This window comes from Lytechinus pictus, chromosome 7 (genome assembly GCF_037042905.1).
Source record: "Lytechinus pictus isolate F3 Inbred chromosome 7, Lp3.0, whole genome shotgun sequence".
In the NCBI taxonomy this organism is placed as follows: Eukaryota; Metazoa; Echinodermata; class Echinoidea; order Temnopleuroida; family Toxopneustidae; genus Lytechinus; species Lytechinus pictus.
The window spans coordinates 1,381,062-1,399,585 of NC_087251.1; the positions used below are offsets into that span (position 1 = coordinate 1,381,062).

Genomic DNA, 18,524 nt, shown 5'->3' on the forward strand with positions numbered 1-18,524 from the left:
CATATTAACATGTCTGTGTGTCATGTTTTGAAGGAATGGCTTTTGTAGTACCCCACCCCAATCTGTTGTCTGTATGCTTTTTGTCTTCCCGTCTCTATGGTTACAGGCAGTGTAAATAAAGAGGGTTCATCGCCCTCAACACCTGAAGATAAACCATCAAGAACAGAAGGTAATGATATTGAATTTTAACTACTTTGCTCATGTAATGGTCTATGTATTTCAAATATTGAAAAGTTAAGATATAATACAAACAGAAAAGTAAACAATAGAAATAAAGAAATAGATTTGTTTGCCAAATAAATGCTCCAATTTCTATATTGTGGTGACTCTGATTTTTATTCTAAAAAAAATTACATTTTAAACTTTAGGATTAATGATATCATCACTATATTCAAGGTTAATTGTTGCCATTTGTTTGCCAAAGAATGCCAGTTTGCTTTTGTCAGAGATGTATATAATTGCAGGAAATGTGAGTTTTACCTAATTTTAGAATATCTGAGCTTTTTTCAAGTGTTGTGTGAATGTTTGCCATTGTGGCAAGATTCCTTTTTTATTACAATCTATCAGAATAGTGAAATGTTTACACCGAGCTGCATGATCTATAGTCAGCTTCCAAAACGTTCACTGTTATAATACATGTATAATGTTTATTTGTGCATGCTACATGTGTATGGAATGAAATTTAAGTATATTATTATATTGCAATATTTATGTCATTAGTGTGCTAAAATAATGTTTACTTATTACGCTAGTATTTTAAAAAAGAATCATATGTATATTTTGTTTTTTTATCACATAATGTGATACATTTTATTTTTAGAAAATGGGCAAAAATGGGAATATAGAATTTGAAAGTTTTGCCTATATTACAGTTACATATCACATAGGATGTTTATGTAATTGAGTTGATGATGTCATCCGTACCTGTTCATTTTCATTTTATGAAATTGAATTAGTGCCTTGATGTATTTCTGCAATTTATTACAGCCAGAATGAAATAAACTTTATCTTAAAGAATTTTTAAAGACTTTCCACTGTGGACTCCTTGTGAATTGGAGGAATCCAAATAATGATTTTTTTTAAATTCCTATGTGATCTTACTCTCATCTAATGTTTAAAAGTTGTACACATTTATATTTTGTTGTGTCATGAGTCAACATCTACATTCACAACACAAGACTTTAGGAAGGTAAAAAATAGAAAACACGTTATGGTCTATAAACTCATTGCATCCCAGAAAAAAACCCAATAAACTTTTGATCCTCATAGAATAAAAGAACAGGAAGATGAACACTTGAAAAAAGAAAAATTGATTGATGGCCAAGTACATCACAGTTTCAAGATAATGTGTAAGAAATTTGAAGAATTCTCATTAGTATTCTTTCTTCAGTATATTGTATTGTATATACATGTAGTATTGTATCGGTTGCTGGTTTTTTTTTTAATGGTAATATTTCACTGATGATCTTCGAATGTTCCTAATAAAAGATGATATACAGGTGTATGCAGCTACATGCGGCCTGTTCATTGCATATTCCATTGGATGTTGGTAGTCCCCTTGTTATGACAGACTTGAGTTTATACAGTGAAAATTTGATAAATGAATAAGCTTGTACTGGAGATGGGTCCTCTTAACATAATACTTATTCTTACTGGTAACCTGACCGCCTTTTGCAAAATACCATGAAAACAATCTACAGCCAATCAAAATCAGGCTATCCATCTTTAGTTGTAAGATTTGTTGGCTGCTCATAGTTGCTATACATTATATTTACATCAATCACATTTTATTCCTGTATTTAGTATCAAAATAAGATTGATTGAGGATATGTGCTGATTATATTTAACAGGATATGTGCTGATTATATTTAACAGCAAGTGTCAAAACTCCACCACAAAATTTTGTGGATTAGACTCCATTTCAGACCAAGACTGGCGTTAAAAGTGAAATTGACAAATGGAAAATATATAAGCTACATAGTAGAACAATGTAAGTTTCATGCACCACTTGACAGCTGAGTATTTTGATTCAATAGGTTTGTACACAGAAAAAATGGTCCTAAGCTGAATGCAGATAGAATAGGAACGCTGCACCAAATAAGTGGGAAATAGAATATGATAAAAAGTAGCCCAAAGCTGTAGATTTCATCAATTCAAGCTTGGAGGAAAAGATATTTATGATACCACTATATGATAGAAGTGAAGAATGTGTAATCTGAAAAGTTACGGTCCGTGTTCAAACCTATATGGAATCACAATGCTTCTAACACTTTATGACAGCATGGTCTTGAGGCTGGTGAAAAGCATGTATAAGAAAGCCTATTTTCGAAGCCCAATAATTGGAGCTATTCTTCAACAAAACAAAGTACTCAGTTGGTAAGCAGAGAAAATGCATGAAGCTTGCATTTCTGTGTTAAGTAGTTTATAAGGTTTCGATTGGTATATGATTTGTCAATTCTACTTTTGGGTCCGGTCAGGGCCTTTAAAACTCTGAATATAATTTTACCAAAATTGAAGGACATGGTGCTACCTTTTGCTCAGCTCTTAAGGACGTTCCACAGTTATGTTTGTGCGCATTATGATCTGCGCATAGTTTACACTCTGCGCACTGACGTCACAATGGATGAACAGGTGATTAATTAGCTGCGGGTATGAGCTGATTTTTCTCATCTTCTGCACTTTAACTGCAGATCCTATGTGTTATTTCATGAAACTAAAAAATTGAATTATTCCATGGACCATTCAAAAAAATTTCTCTACAATTTCAAAATACTTTACCCTGCAGTGCTGCCAAGAATCACGAATATTACCCCGAGTTTGAATAAATGGTAGAGTGGTTTTGATTTTTCTTCACATAGATACAAAGCATTCGGCGCATTTTTGGTGTTTTAAAAAGCACATTTGCTCTAATAAAAATGCTGATAGTTTAAAAACAAGCACATGAACCCCTATTTTTTAATGTTTGTACCTCTTAGGTATACCTTCCTCTACAACTCTGCAAATTTTGGTGAAAATAACATGGATTTTGAATAAAGTGCAGCATATATTGTACGTTTGTAGTTTGTTACTGAAATTTCACATTTTTTAGATTGGGATTTTGTTATCTTTTACGCCATTTTTAAGAACTGGCAGTGCTGTTAAACTTAAAATTGCAAACAAATAGCACTATAAATAGATTCTCCATTCTAATGATACAATTATTAACTCTCTTGCGAAATTTTATGACTTTTTCATGTATTTTGACTGAGTAATAGAGGTTTAAACTCATTGTAGTAATCTTGGGCGGTCTACAAATGCCAAATTCGTTTGAATGCGCAATTCTTAAGAATATCAATTTGGGTGAACTTTGAAGCTCTATAGCAAAAAATCAAGCACATGGACCTATGTTAATTTTTGCATATTTCGAATATTAAGGTTCTAAAGTATCTATGAGCAAAGTTTGGTGAAAATGACATGGATTTCACTTTAACTGTGGAACGTCCTTAAGATCAGAGCGAGGACGTACTACTTGACATTTTCCTGATCAGAGGTCAAAGTTAAGATACCAAATAATGAATTGTGCTTCAAATTGAATAATGTTACTTTGTTATCAAATTAAAAGGTAGCAAGGATGAGAGTGTTCCCCCTGGCTCTGAAAGAAAAGCATCAAAGGGAGATGGTAATTTTTTTACTCTCACTTCATTTCCTAAATTTGTTTTCAAAGCTTTGATTTATTAGAGAGAATAAAAGGTTGGCAGCTACAGGTATACCAATGAGTTAAGTGGCATCTGTCCATTATTGTCATATTATTTCCACAAAAGATCTTCTATTCAGAAGGTGTAGACTGATTTTAAATTGAATTGTATTAATGGAAGCAGTTGTCGTATGTGACACTTAATATAAAAAACTGTTTGATATTTGGAGTTCGGTATTATATAGTTGCTAAACATTATTTTTATTTTCAATCTGTCATATATCTAGGCCATAGTTGTCTATTGTCAAAATATTTAATTCAATTTTTTTTCCTCAAAACTTCTGATTAAGCTTGGTCATTACATTCTCACTACCATATTAAGTAACTCAATGGTGTGGTGACTGCTAAACAGTAATGTTACTTGAAATGCAATAGGAAACATATACAAACACACATTATTGACATTCAAAATCTACTGTTTACATTTGTTATTATTTATTTGCTTGTTTACTTGTTTCTGCTTAATTGATACATTTACCTAATTTTATTATAGTTTATTGTATTAAATCAAGAGAATCATTTGTTTTATTACATGGATGATTTATTTTGGTGTGTGTTCACAAATGCCAGCAGCTGACCGGGGAAACTTTGTGTCCTAAGTTTATAAAGAACTAAAGGAAGGTAAATACAATTAGTTTAGATTAAGTTTTGGAAGATGTTTTGATTGTTTTAGCTTGATCGTTTCCTTCAAACAGTGAAAAGTGATGACTTGAAGCCGAGAAAAAAATTATCACGGCAGGATGCCCAAGGTAAAAAATTCTTACTGGTTTATATTTTGTTGATAATAATTTCCTTTAAATTATACAGAAATAATGAAATGTTACTCATACTTTGAGCCTTATATCATCAATTATTTCATTAATTGAGGTAATAAGATTTCGGGAACATCCCTGTTCTCGTACATGAAATTGTCTCCTTAATTTTTTCTGTTTTATGAAGTAGGATAAATCCAAAATTATGTTATATATATTACACCATTATGGATATAATTTACAATCATGGATTATCTTATATTTTCATCTTGATGTTTATGATTATTTATTTTTATTCAATTATATTCATCTTTACTCTGGGGCTGTTGAGGGACATTGTATTATTTTCATTCAAGGAATATCTTAAGAATGCTCTCCAAAAAAGTTCATCACTTTGTCATTTTTATTTATTGAACAAAGCTCAAGTTCATTTTGTAATTTGTATTTAAGGACATTTTATTTGCAATTTGTGGAATATTTCTATTTTCTATTTGATTTCTTCATTTTTATTTTGTGATATCAATCAATATGGTGTGTGCAATGCTTTCATTGAAATTATCCAATAAAGTTCTTAGAGATGATTTGAAAATTCTTTGTAAAGTAAATACATATCTTGTAGCACAAGCCTGCAAAATGTGAGTTTGATGGTGACAGAGGTCTTTAACTCTTTGTCCTTTGATTTGTTTTCAAGCAAATGCATATGTGATATTTTGAAAAGTGTATTTTTCAGTCTTTGATAGTCTTTTTATTTATTGAAAAAAGATGAAGACTCAGGCAGCAGTAGACCGCCCCCTCCACGTGTAAAGAGAAAAATAACCAAAATGGATACTCAAGGTAATAAACAACAACAACAACAGCAATAATGATAACATTCTCAAGGATGTCTGCATCTGAATTCTACATTGTATTTTAACCATGCATTAATCATACAATTTAATTATATGCTTGCTTTGAAAAAAAGAAAGAATTTGCTATACATGTCCTTGTTATTGTTATTTACATCTACATGTATTGCTCTTTATGACTAGTGTATGGTCAAACCTCTTCCTGTACCTTCTTTATTTTCCCTTTATAAAACAAGGATAGAAGATTACTAATCATGGACCTATCACATACAGTGAAACACAGTATAAACAGCTCATCATGTTTTCATTTATAAATATATTTATTTTCATGTATAACCGTTACAAAATAAAAGGAAAGTTTTTCTTCAGTTTTAATGAGGGTTAACATCTTGTCAAAGTATTACATTTTGGCTACTTTTTATATAAATGTATACCATGTTGATGTGATTGTGGAGGGATAATTCATGCATTGATTGTGGTTTATATTTAAGTATGGAACATTATTAACATGGAATCAATCATAATGTAATGGGTGACTCATTATCATTCGGTTAATGTGGTTTAATAACACCATATCTGTAATATTTTAAAAATTATATTGTGTAATTGCCATAAAGATATGTGCCTTCAGCTTAAAGGTAGAATATTAGGGACACTATAACATTCGCAATGCAAATACTTTAATTCATTCAATTATGATAGTCAGTAAATGGGACATGCAAACCTAAATGAAACTAGAGTACGACTGTTTTGTGTGACTTTGTGTGACTTATTGAAACAAATGAATATCATTTGCTTGCTATGGGAGATATTAAAAACATATTGTCCATTTATCATGTTGGACAACTTAGGAACATGCTTCTAATGTATGCACTATGAAAGAATTCAGTTTCACGGTACATTTAAGGTTTAGTGATGAGTTTTAACATCGTGCCTTCAGAAATTTAAAATTGTTTGTACATGTAAACCTGCACATGGTATTTGTACGTAGTGTACACATACCTTACATCTTTTGTCTGATCTTGAAAAATTAATGGTCACAACAATTATTTAATTCACTCTTGATAAGAGTATATTTTTCAGAAGTGATTGAGAGAGAAAGATTGAGAAAGAGAGAAAAAGAAAGTGTGAGTGAATTCTATGTGTATGATGAAAAAGGTCACTTGATAAAAAAAAAATCTTTTAAAGATGATATTCATTAGCAAAAAGAAAACAAGCCTCATGCTTAAAAATATAATTGCATATTCTGTGATATCAATGAAATATGAGGTCATTCAACATTCCATAATCATGCATAAACCATAAGTTTTAAATGTAACATTATGACACTCCAGCAAGCAGCTCCTGACATAGCTGAGCTCAATTGTTTACATAGCATTAACAGAAATGGTGTCTCAAAGTTTGTTTTTTACACTATAGATATTTCTGAACCAATTTGCTTAAAATGAGTCACTTTTTTTTATTCATAAGTACTAAATACAATTTAATATCAGTATGCCTAACTTATTTTCATTTTATATGACAAAATAGTTATGCAAAGCATCACCCCGATACTGGGCCTGCTCTTATTTATGTTCATTTCATTTCAGTTTCTAAGCATGTTTATTGAAATGTTTTTGATTGAAGGCCTGCATTGGTGTGGATATCACCTCAGTAAAATTATATCTCAGATTCTTACTGTTTTCAAACATTCTTGGGATTTTCTTTAATTTTGAAAAACATGCTTCTATAGTAAAAACAAATTAAATTGAACACAGTCATCGATACATAGTGCATTGTTATTAGGTTTTTTCTAATTATCAATTTTGTTCCAAGATTAGATTATATATAAAATGTTGTTAATTTTTATGAAAAACGTGTAGTTGGAGTGTGTTCTTCATAAAGCTGATGGATTATTTGCATGGGTTTGCATTCATCTTTGAGCTACTGTCATCCAAGTTACCATGTGTACAAACAACAAATTCTCACTTGCTAATTGTTATCTGCAGTTTCTAATCATTACAAAATTGGGGTCATAGGAATCATTATATTGCTGCATATGACATGTTTGTAACTTTGTACAGTCAATGTATTCATTTGATTCCAGCTTTTTCAGTCCATTTTGGTAATTCAGTGGGTGAATAACATGTTATTGTATTCATGGCAGTCATATCATTTTGTTTAATGACATGAATTACTTGTTTGCTTGTATTGGCCTTTTGTTTATATTCATTTGTGGTTGGGTACATTAACATTTTTTGTTTATATACTTATTGTTTATATACTTACTGCTTCATAGTCGTAAATATGAATGTATAGGAGTCCTTCATATGAATAATCATTATTTTCTGATAAATATGGACACAATATGATAAAGGTAAGTATTAGATGTCTGTATATTCTGCATTGCTTTACGGGAATTTGTGACATTTGTGATTTATTTGCTACCAAAATTTTGTTTCATGAATGTGTATGTCCATGTGTCTTTTATTTTCAACTGGTGATTTAAAATCTGTATGAAAAGCTGAGCTGCGCTTTAGTCACTCTAAAATTTCAATATAGACAAACAAAACTTCAGTCTTGAAAACTGCATTGAATTGACCATTTGAGATATCACTGTTAAATCAATAAATACCCCTTGTAGATAGAAATCAGTTTTAAAATGTCTCTCGTCATCTTTCATCATCTGTTCGAATACCTTTTCATTTTTTTTGGTTCCCTTTCCCTGTATCATTTTTTCCATAATAAATACTGTTGGGTATTATTTTCCCTAGTGATTCAGATAGAACCGAATATAGAGTGGTTTCACGAGATGATTCTGTGGTCATCGATTGATCATATCATTAAATCCTAATTATATAATTTTCTTTATGTGTGTGTTTTCTTGTGTGCAAAGTTAGTGAGTCCATTCTAACACAAAGCCATTTTAAATATGCTTGCTTGGCTGCCAAGACCAAATATATCTTAACTATTGGGTGAAATAATGTTTGGATATGAGGGTGTATTGAAGCATGGCAGGTGACTTCATGTGGTATATGAGCTTGTTTAACTTTATGGGAGTGAATACCCCTATTCAAATTTTGACAAATAAACAAAAAATACTTAACATTTAGATGATTGTTGATAACATCAAGATTATTAATTGTGCATAAAATCATGCATAACTTAAAACAGCTATTTGAAACACTGCTCTTGTATTTGAAAATCATGAAATTATTTGTATGCAGAATTACTAAAACAGCAGGCTGTTTTAGATCAGTCAGGTGTTTTGAAAATCACTTTATTATTTGTATAATATTTCAGCATTCTATTATTGTTCTTACAGAGAAAAGTGGAGAGGTTGAAATGAACGGAGAAAATGGAGATGCTGGCAATGATTCTAAGCTTACAGATGTCCAAGAAGATGATGATGAAGAGAGTGAGGATAGTGATGATGAAGAAGCTCTCAGTAAGGAAGAAGCACTTAAGAAGATGCAAGAAAAGAAAGATAGGGTTAGTATATTAGGCACTCGTTTGTTGCATTTACTCAAAGAGTGTCTCCTATTCATCCAGGAATGAAGAAATACCACACAAATTGTTCTTGATATCATACTCTGTTCTCAGATGAATGATTATCCATTGTCTATTTATAATTTTTAAGTAATTTGCAATTGTTAACGTGCAATCTTTCTTTTTACTCATTGGGACTGTTGATATGGATCAATCACTACTCATTGTATTATAGATATTATTCAGATCTTGAGTGATAACCTTTTTGACCATCCAGTGAATGATTACTTATTTTGACTATCCAGTGAATGATTACCTGTTTTGACTATCCAGTGAATGATTACCTGTTTTGACTATCCAGTGAATGATGACATGATTTGACTATTCAGTGAATGATGACATGTTTTGACTATCCAGTGAATGATGACATGTTTTGACTATCCAGTGAATGATGACATGTTTTGACTATCCAGTGAATGATGACCTGTTTTGACCAACCAGTGAATGGTGACCTGTTTTGACTATCCAGTAAATGGTTACCTGTTTTGACCATCCAGTGAATGATAACCTGTTTTGACCATCCAGTGAATGATGACCTGTTTTGACCATCCAGTGAATGATTACCTGTTTGACTATCCAGTGAATGATTACCTGTTTTGACCATCCAGTAAATGGTTACCTGTTTTGACCATCCAGTGAATGATGACCTGTTTTGACCATCCAGCGAATGATTACCTGTTTTGACCATCCAGTGAATATTTTTTATCAATGAACAGGGTACAGCTGGTCAAGAAGCAGAGGCTGGAGCTGAGATGTCAGCCTTGGTCAATTACATCCAGCCTGTCCATTTCTCTCATTTTGAAGGGTCAGAAAGTAAGTCTACAATTCTGTTAAGTGTTTAATTAAAAAAAAAACATACTTTTAACCCTAAAGCTGCAGGGGGGGGGATCCCCTTTACATTTTCCGCGACCATTCCCCTAAGCGTAATTTTTCGGATGCATCTCCGAATTTCCACTTTGTCATCTTCCACATCTTTTGACACCAAATTCACGATGCCCGGGTATGCAGTTCGAAAATCACGCAACGTTACATAATTGCATGTCAGACCCGAAATTGCCCCAAATCGTGATTTTGTGTACAAAGTCAATGTAAATTGCATTTTCACACCTTAATTCATAAAGATGATTATTTTTACTTTCATCAGCTGAAATTAATTGATTTAATAGCATAACTATGCTTTAAAAAGTTTCTGCTATAAATTTGGCAAAAAACAAAGAAATTCATTTTTAAACCAGGATTTTGTAATTTTTAATAACGGTTCTGTATAAAGGATATTTTCACCCAAAAATAGCACTCTATGATCTTTTTATAGTGAATTAGAGCAAAAAGTGTGATTTATGCTTAAATCATATGTAAAAATCTGATGATATCATTTCAGAAAAATTAGCCATACAGCCTTGTAGATTACATCCAACACTATTATCATGCCAATTTCACGGTGTTTGCGCAATCGGCGGCCGAGATCCCTTCCCCCCCCCCCCCGGTCATATAAACCCTGGTCTGGTTAGGGTTAAATTTTGATAAGCATAAGCCTGTTTCTCGAAGGTGGTATTGCAAGAACTTATTTGCAGTTAATTGCAAAATTTTATTGCCACTTTCCCAGTGACTGATTGATATTTTAAGCAACTGCTTTTTATTTTTGTTTCAGGAAATCAGATTGGCAATCAATTGCAAATTTTCTGTAACAAGCAAGGTTGTATATCAAAAAGGTTGAAGTCAAAATAAACAATACTCTTAAATACCTAGTTGTGTATGGTAAAGTGCATGACTGTGTTGGTTTAGAAACAAGTGCTTTGGTTTTTTAACATGAATTTTAGTCATATATACATCTTTATGAAACACCTGAAAGTGAAACGCCCTATGAAAGTGCACATTGTGATGGTTTTATAAAAATTTCCCAGATGTAAAGGTAGTAATATTAAATCTACATTATTGGATCTTTCTTTAGTTGAATCATCATGTAGGTCTTAGTCATTTTTAAGATTATACTTTGTAAAACATGTGTTATTTAACTCTTTAAAGTTGAATTCCTCCTAAACGGATATATTTTTGTTTTCTAAAGAGAGTGACTTAGCTGTATTTTCAATATGAAGATCATGCACATCTCATTCTTATCTTTCGCAGAGAAGAACCACAGCTATGAAATCTCATCTTTTGTAGAAACCTCAGCCATGAACAGAGTCAAGGAAAATCCTGTTGAATTCGTCAAGTATCCTTAACAAATAAGAAAAGAAAAACATATCAACAGTTAAATGAGTACATGTACCTGTATATCACTTCTTGTTATAAGATTTTGTTACTTGTTTTATCTTGCATGTACATGAATGGATGATTAAATGAGAATGAAATATTACTGTATTCTTTCTTGATTCCCCCCTCTCTGTCTTATCATCAGTCAAGGGTTTTTTCCCTTTTTTGATGGAGAGATTTCCTGTTTCATTATTCAGAGTTAACCATGATATTTCTTGTCAGTCCACTCATTGTCTGTCAAGAAGGCAGCATGTTTATTACAAATTTTCTGCTGTTTTTGTCTTTTAATTGGCATCCTTTTGTATTAAAACAAATGGATTTTCTATGGAATCCTATAGAGATTTTTCTTCCAACCATAAAACTCACCATTTATCATTTTGAAAATGTCATCATAATTCTTCTGCTGGTCATTGACTCTTTTCTTCACTTTTTCTGTTTTTTTTTAACAGTAAGAGCGAGAGAAAAAATAGCTATGTGTGATAAATAGATTTATACATGTAGCTACAATAAGAAAATCATTTTGAAATAGAGATATGTGATGTTTTTGTTTGAGAGGCTTGATTGGTGTGTGTGGGGCGGGGGTGGGGGAGGTGGGTTGAAGGCCTAACCAAAGCATTATCATAATAACACCCCTGACCTGATGAATAGCCCATGGAATTGGAATTTCTTTTTAGTCCCTTCCGTCCTTCTCCCTGATGACTATTTCTCAAATTACAGTGTTATAATTAATGATAATAATTATAACAAGGATAAGTAATTCTAAGTGTATGCAGGTGGGTGTTTCATAAAGCTGTTCGTAAGCTACGAATGACTTTACGCACAACTGGTAACCCTTTCTCATGTCAAGTGATCTCCCTATGTAATTGAGTTAGGACCTAAGATCTTGTTCCAGTCGTGCGTAACTTTATAAACAGCTGTATGAAACACCCACCAGGTATCCTTTATTTCTTGTGTGGGGAAGTAAAATATAAAGGACAGTTCTGTGACAGGAAGTCAAGGGTTTTTTTTATTAAAAAAAGATCAATTCTCTTCCTCTATCACCCGTGTGCTCTCCTCTCTCTCTCTCTCTCTTCTACCATATTTTACAAAATGCATTTCCCTCAGATACTACCCAATATTTAAGAAGAGTAAATTGCATTTTTAAATTCTGACAGGCTATTTAAATAATATTGATTTTGTTGTAAAGATTTCAATAAATGAATGCCATTATTATTACAATATATTTTCCTTGACTGGTCTACTCTTCAGCTACAACAGGAGGCAATTGTCTCGGATATACCCTAAAGGAACAAGAGTAGACTCAAGTAACTTCATGCCTCAGGTAAAAGATAATCAACATTAATAATAAGAATACCATAAGGGTAATTGTCTATTTTCCAGCTTGATCAACCTGAACCTTATAAAACTTGTTCCAATAATAAAAGCTCAAGATACAATATGTTTATGAATCATTTCTTTAACAAGCAAATTGCACAATGTTTAGGAAATTTTATTGCTCATGGAAATTCAGTTTATATATAAAAGATTATTAATATCGTGTGAATCTTTTGTATTGAGTACTTGGTTGTTTATTGTGGATTTTTGCCCAATAATGACTACTCTAATTGCTCTCAAGGGATAAAAACAACAATAAACCTTCAATCCTTCAAGTTGTTTACCCTTTTCCCCTGATTGGTATACATGTATGTATTGTACTGCTACATGTATAACAAAAGGAAAATGATTTCTCATGAGTTCAATGCTTTTTTATGTTTTCAGATCTGTAATCCTTTTTTTTTTTACAGAAATAAAGTGGATGTTAAGATATTAAAAAATGTGTCCTATTTCTAGGCAATTTAGATGCATGCTGTGTTCTCACATAAAAGAAAAGAAATAACATACTAATTTTGAAGTAAATATTGATTTGTTTGCTATGAGTGTTCATTTTATCCTAATAGCATGGAAAATTATATCTAAGTGATTTTAAGTATATTTAAAAAAATCATTTGGTTTTCTGCATTATTAATGTATCATGTTAATTATATATTTTTTTCTTTCCTAGATCTTTTGGAATGTGGGTTGCCAGCTTGTAGCTCTCAACTACCAAAATCTTGGTAAGTAGCTTCCCTTTCATCTGATTCTATGTAATGTTTTATCAAATATCTTTTGAATTTTTACTACATGTATTACATTTCTCACATTTTTCATTCACATTATTTTGGTTAGTAGAATCATGTTAATTTCAAACTTTATATCCCATTCTAAATCATAAAAACACCTTGTTTGTATGTAGTTCATTTGTCTTTTTTCTCAGTTCAAATATATATGTAGATTCAATCAGTATTGACCCCCTATAGCATTGCCCTATCACCTGTACTCTCAAAAGTGTCTGACAACTTTCATTGATTTTGATTGGCTGAGAGGCACTGTTTCTATGGTAACTGTGGGATAAAATGGGACTAGTTGGATAAAACATCTGACAAGTCCTTTTATGAAACGCTCCCCTATTGATACACCTCTGATTGTTTCAAGGCATAAAGTTCTATTTTTTTTTAAATATCTCTGATCATCTCTGACCACACAGATCTACCAATGCAACTGAATCTAGGTCTATTCAATCTTAATGGAAGGACAGGGTATATCCTCAAACCAGATTTCATGCGAAGAAAAGACAGACATTTTGATCCCTTTGCCGAGTCAACTATGGATGGTATTGTCGCTGCTACTGTAGAGGTCAAGGTAAATACGTTCAAACTGTGCACAATATACACTGGCAATTATAGAAGTTTGTTCATCATTCTTTGTTATGAACACTCCTATTTCTATGTTAATTTCATCAAACTTTCAAAGTTAGTGCAGCAGATGATACTACAGGTACACAATTCACAGTTGTAAGTGTCAATGTAGTTCACTTAAGAGTATTTACAATGGCACAAGGCTTGCTGAGTGATTGTGAAATCCATTGTAATACCTGAGATGCCTGCAAAACTACTAGCACCCCAAATTTAAACCTGTGTCAGAGATATTTGATCTCTGCCATATATTCATTCATATTGTTGGTCAATAATATGAATATATGGCAGAATTAAATGCTACAAAAAGCCAAAGCCAGATGATTTGTAAGAACTGCAGTCATTCAGCAAGGCCAGGAATAACCTTATGATAATAATAATACATAGCATTTACAGTGCGCCTTCTATCTGGTTTCTTATTGAGAGGTGCAGAGGAAATTATTATAGAGAAGGGGGAGGGGTAGTATTTGAAATATGATGAGAATAGATATGTCTTAAGGTTAGCTTTGAATGACTCTATAGACTTAGCATTGCATATTGTTGAAGAGAGTGCATTCCACAAAATTGGAGCACTATGAACAAAAGCTTTTTCACCAAATGAGTATTTGACTCTATGAGTTGTTGGTTCTTGAAGATCTTAGATTTCTAGAGGGTACATATTCTGAGATAAATTTGTTGAAATAATGAGGAGCACATCCATTATCACTTTTCCATGTAAGCAACAGATTCTTGAATTTTATTCTCTCCACCACGGGCAACTAGTGAAGTTCTTTTAGAAGTTTTACTGATAATTTGGGCAGCAGCATTTTGCGCTCTCTATATAATTATGTAGCATAGCAAAAAAGAATAAATTACATTCCTTATCTGTGTGCAGCATATAGTCTTTGCAACCTTTATCCTGGTTGATAATACAGAGCACATCATTCTTGCGCTTTGGATTTTTATGCGCTAAAAATGTCATATGAAAAGTTCAGTCATGTATTTCTCCTTTGCCCTTGTTGCACAACGAAATTAAGAGCCCCCGTGAGGCCCATTTAAGTGTATTTTATAAGAGATGTTATCACAATACATGTTCCATCATGTGTATCGTTTGTATATTTGCTATTACAGGTATTATCTGCTCAGTTTTTGAGTGATAGGAAGGTTGGGACATACATTGAAGTGGATATGTTTGGTCTACCAGCAGACACAGTTAGAAAGAGGTATAAGACAAAGACTATCAGCAGTACTGGTATTAATCCACAGTATGAAGATGATGGATTCGTATTTCCCAAGGTAACAATTTTACATTTTTAAATCTCCTCTTGGAGGCCATTGAAATCTCAGAAATTCATAAAAAGATTTCCCAAATATTTAAGTGAGTAATTGTATCCATCCTGAAACATGGTTCTCAAGGTACAGTTGAAAAGAAAGAAGCCTATGGGATGAGTGAAAAGAAAAGTGTCTCCTGCTAGCCTTGCATTAGGCTGTCTTGAAAGGCTATCAATAAATGACTACTGGTGGGATATGGGATGACTAGATCCATCGCAGAACAAACCAAGATATAGATTATTGATACATTCTCACTATTGTTTGATTTCCATGGAATGCTTTGTATTTATTTTTTGTAGAACTCAAGCCATTTGATCATAGGCTTCATTGAAATGGATAGAGTGATAACAAGTTGATTAAGCAGAAGTGGAATTTGGATTTGAAAAGGCTTATTTGTGCACTATACTCTTTCAAATTCACTCAGAGAACAGTTTTAAACAGTAGATACATGTAAACTACATGTATATAAAAATATTCTTTAGAAAGTGCTCTATTTACATTATGTATGATTTATTGTGTATTTTGTTTGGTCATTGATAATAAGCTTCCGTCTTTTCATTTTATCTTTTAGGTGATCATGCCTAAACTAGCCATGTTAAGAATTACTGCATATGATGATAATAACAAACAGATTGGACATCGTATTCTACCAGTGGAATCACTCAGACCAGGTTAGTCAATTATTTGTTGAAAATTTGAATTTTCAGGTTATCATCAAAACCCCTGCTAACCTGTTTGTTACAAACATATATGGCTTCTAATTTGCCATTATCATTTACCCTTTTACCCCTCTTTGTATCCCTCAAGGAGGTTATCAATTACGCCTCCTTTTGTAAGAACATATTCTACTAACCTGTCTGCTACGAGCTTCGACTTCTACTTATGCCATGTATCCCTTCTCATGAGTAATTTTCACAGCTTACCCAGCAACAAGCTCTACCCCCCATTCCTCTTAACCATAATTCTTTGTCTCTCGGCAGGTTAAAGACTTCATGCCTGTTGGTCATATATCACTCCAAAGAGGCTGAACCCAATTTGAAAACCACTCCTGGGTTCTTCAATTAGATGTGTTGAAGAACCCGTTTTGTTCAAGCTGCCTGATCATCATGTTCCCTATTGCTCCCATGCCCTCTCCTTATGCCATTAATGTGTCCTGTTCTTTATATCCCTCATCACAGGGTATCGTCACATTCCCCTCCGCAACGAGCTTTACCAGCCTCTTCTCATGCCATCAATATTCGTCCACATCAAAGTCAAAGACTATGTACCTGTTGGTCTGGCAAACTTTGCTGATGCCTTGGTGAATCCAATCCAGCATCAGAATCAACTAGAAGAACAGATCAAGATGAGAACAGAAGCTCTGTCTAAACTCATGGAAGAGGTGAAGTTGATGGAGGAATCTAAAGATGCTGCTGCTGCTGCAGCAGCGGCTGAGGAGAGTCCTGATGATTCAGCTAGTACCTCCAAACTGGTAAGACACATCTGCATTATGGTGTAATACTGAAATGCATGTCAAAACTCAACTTGTTATGTCTTAAAAGAAACAAGGCTAAAATGAATCCAATGCCACTATGGCATTTGATACCCTACAGTCCCAGTGCCTTCCTTATTTGCCTTGTAAAGTTTTGTGCCCTTTTCCATTTTATTTCTACAAATTTACTGGAAAAATATTGAAATTTACATTTACTCATTAAGTATTGTGTCACAGCAAGAGTCTTTATCGCCTGATGATAATAGAATAATGAAGCTAGGACTAGGAAATGGCTCATGAAATTTGAAAATATGACTAGGAATAGAAATTTCAGAAACTAAATGTATGACATTTATTCTTCAATTGAAACCACTGCCTTTTGTCATATATATTTGCAGCTTTTGTCATTGTTAACTTGGCCTGAAATTTGATTATGATATACATGTAAGAACTGATCTGTACATTGCAGGTGGTGCTTGTGACACTGTACCAAATGCATCTTTGCTAAAATTGTGGAAAAAAGGGTAACCACAATGGCCCATACTCTCATAGGCAAGGAACATTATTTTAATATTATGTTTCTTCACTTAACCAAGGGAAATTGATAAATGTTGTTGAGGAAAAGAGGAAAGGACTTTTCTTTTGTGGATATTCTTTACAGATTTGAGAGGAATAGGTCAGCAGGTACTTAATATTGGAGATGTGATGTGTCTCTTTCCCTCATAAGAAGTGCATTCATTTCAATTATTGTCCAGTCACTCCGATTCCAGACTGACTAAAGCCAATATGTTATTACCAATAACATATACTGTACATACATATACCATCGGTTGGTCTACAGTCGGTTTGATTGGTATGACTCTAGCATTTTACATGAATTGAGAGTGAATTCTGTATGATGATTTTGTTTAATTTGTATTTGTAGGAGCCTCAGAAAGCAGAGACAGCGGGTGATACAGCTAGTACCCCAGAACAGGAGACTAAACCACCAGTAGAGGCCGCTGTGCTACCGACCGAGAGGAAAGTAAGCAATAAACCATTGGAAGAGGCTAGGCTTGAGTTGGAGAAGAGAGATAGTATTGAAGCGTTACCACCGACAATGAAGAAAACCTCTAGGCCATCTAGACAATCAGGTAAGTTGATAGTGAAGGAGTAGAGAGGTTGAAACAGAATCTTGAAGTGCATGAAAAGAACAGTCAGGGGGCTTTTGCCAGAAATTTGCTATCAGTTTGGGTCTCAAAAGCAATTGTAAATGTTGCAATTAATGAATAGTCTGTTTCTCGCATTAAAAAGTTATTTAATTTGACATGTACAATTAAAAAGTGATCAACATATATTGATTGTAATTTTTAATTTTATTTTTGCAATTGATTGCTAACTTTCTTGAAACATCTCCATAGTCACAAAGATCAAGGTGCATTTTATAGGGATTCTAATTTTGAGGCAAAAACATAAATTCTGGGTCATTTTTCATTAAACCTGTTATCAATAATATTTTGTCATGACTTATTTGTCTCAGTCAATTAAAGGAATCAATATCAGGATCTCATAACTGATAAACAATTTTATGAAAGTAGGTCTTGGACTTCATATGATTTTTGTGTAGGATCCTATCACCTTTGATGAATAACACAAAGCTTTATAATGATTCATTGTAAAGCTGATTTGTACTCTTCATTACACATTCAAGTGAATACACTCGGTCATTAAAAAAATCAACCCTACATACAATTCACAGAGAATTGGTATTTGGCATCTGCTTTTTCACAGAAGTTTTACTCAAGAATAATAGTATGATATTTTAATAATATTGGATTAAGGAATGATAAATTGATACAGAGAATATAATACCTGGTATGAGAA

General features: G+C 32.8%; 1 protein-coding gene across 26 annotated transcripts in view; it reads left to right on the forward strand.

Moving 5' to 3' along the window:
• LOC129265175 (1-phosphatidylinositol 4,5-bisphosphate phosphodiesterase beta-1-like) overlaps positions 1 to 18,524 on the forward strand; it is a 92,687-nt gene that overhangs the window by 58,085 nt on the left and 16,078 nt on the right. For 7 of the 26 annotated variants that reach the window (XM_054903179.2, XM_064101552.1, XM_064101554.1 and 4 more), the window contains 13 exons: positions 107 to 169; positions 3,602 to 3,658; positions 4,429 to 4,482; positions 8,635 to 8,801; positions 9,575 to 9,671; positions 10,983 to 11,067; positions 12,357 to 12,429; positions 13,150 to 13,201; positions 13,672 to 13,826; positions 14,990 to 15,154; positions 15,762 to 15,861; positions 16,369 to 16,661; positions 17,587 to 17,794. In XM_054903179.2, coding sequence (XP_054759154.2) covers positions 107 to 169; positions 3,602 to 3,658; positions 4,429 to 4,482; positions 8,635 to 8,801; positions 9,575 to 9,671; positions 10,983 to 11,067; positions 12,357 to 12,429; positions 13,150 to 13,201; positions 13,672 to 13,826; positions 14,990 to 15,154; positions 15,762 to 15,861; positions 16,369 to 16,661; positions 17,587 to 17,794 — 1,569 coding nt within the window. Of the gene's footprint in view, positions 1 to 106; positions 170 to 3,601; positions 3,659 to 4,428; positions 4,483 to 5,247; positions 5,320 to 8,634; positions 8,802 to 9,574; positions 9,672 to 10,982; positions 11,068 to 12,356; positions 12,430 to 13,149; positions 13,202 to 13,671; positions 13,827 to 14,989; positions 15,155 to 15,761; positions 15,862 to 16,368; positions 16,662 to 17,586; positions 17,795 to 18,524 lie in introns of all 26 variants that reach the window. The other 19 variants (XM_054903176.2, XM_054903181.2, XM_064101551.1 and 16 more) reach the window with 4 other exon arrangements.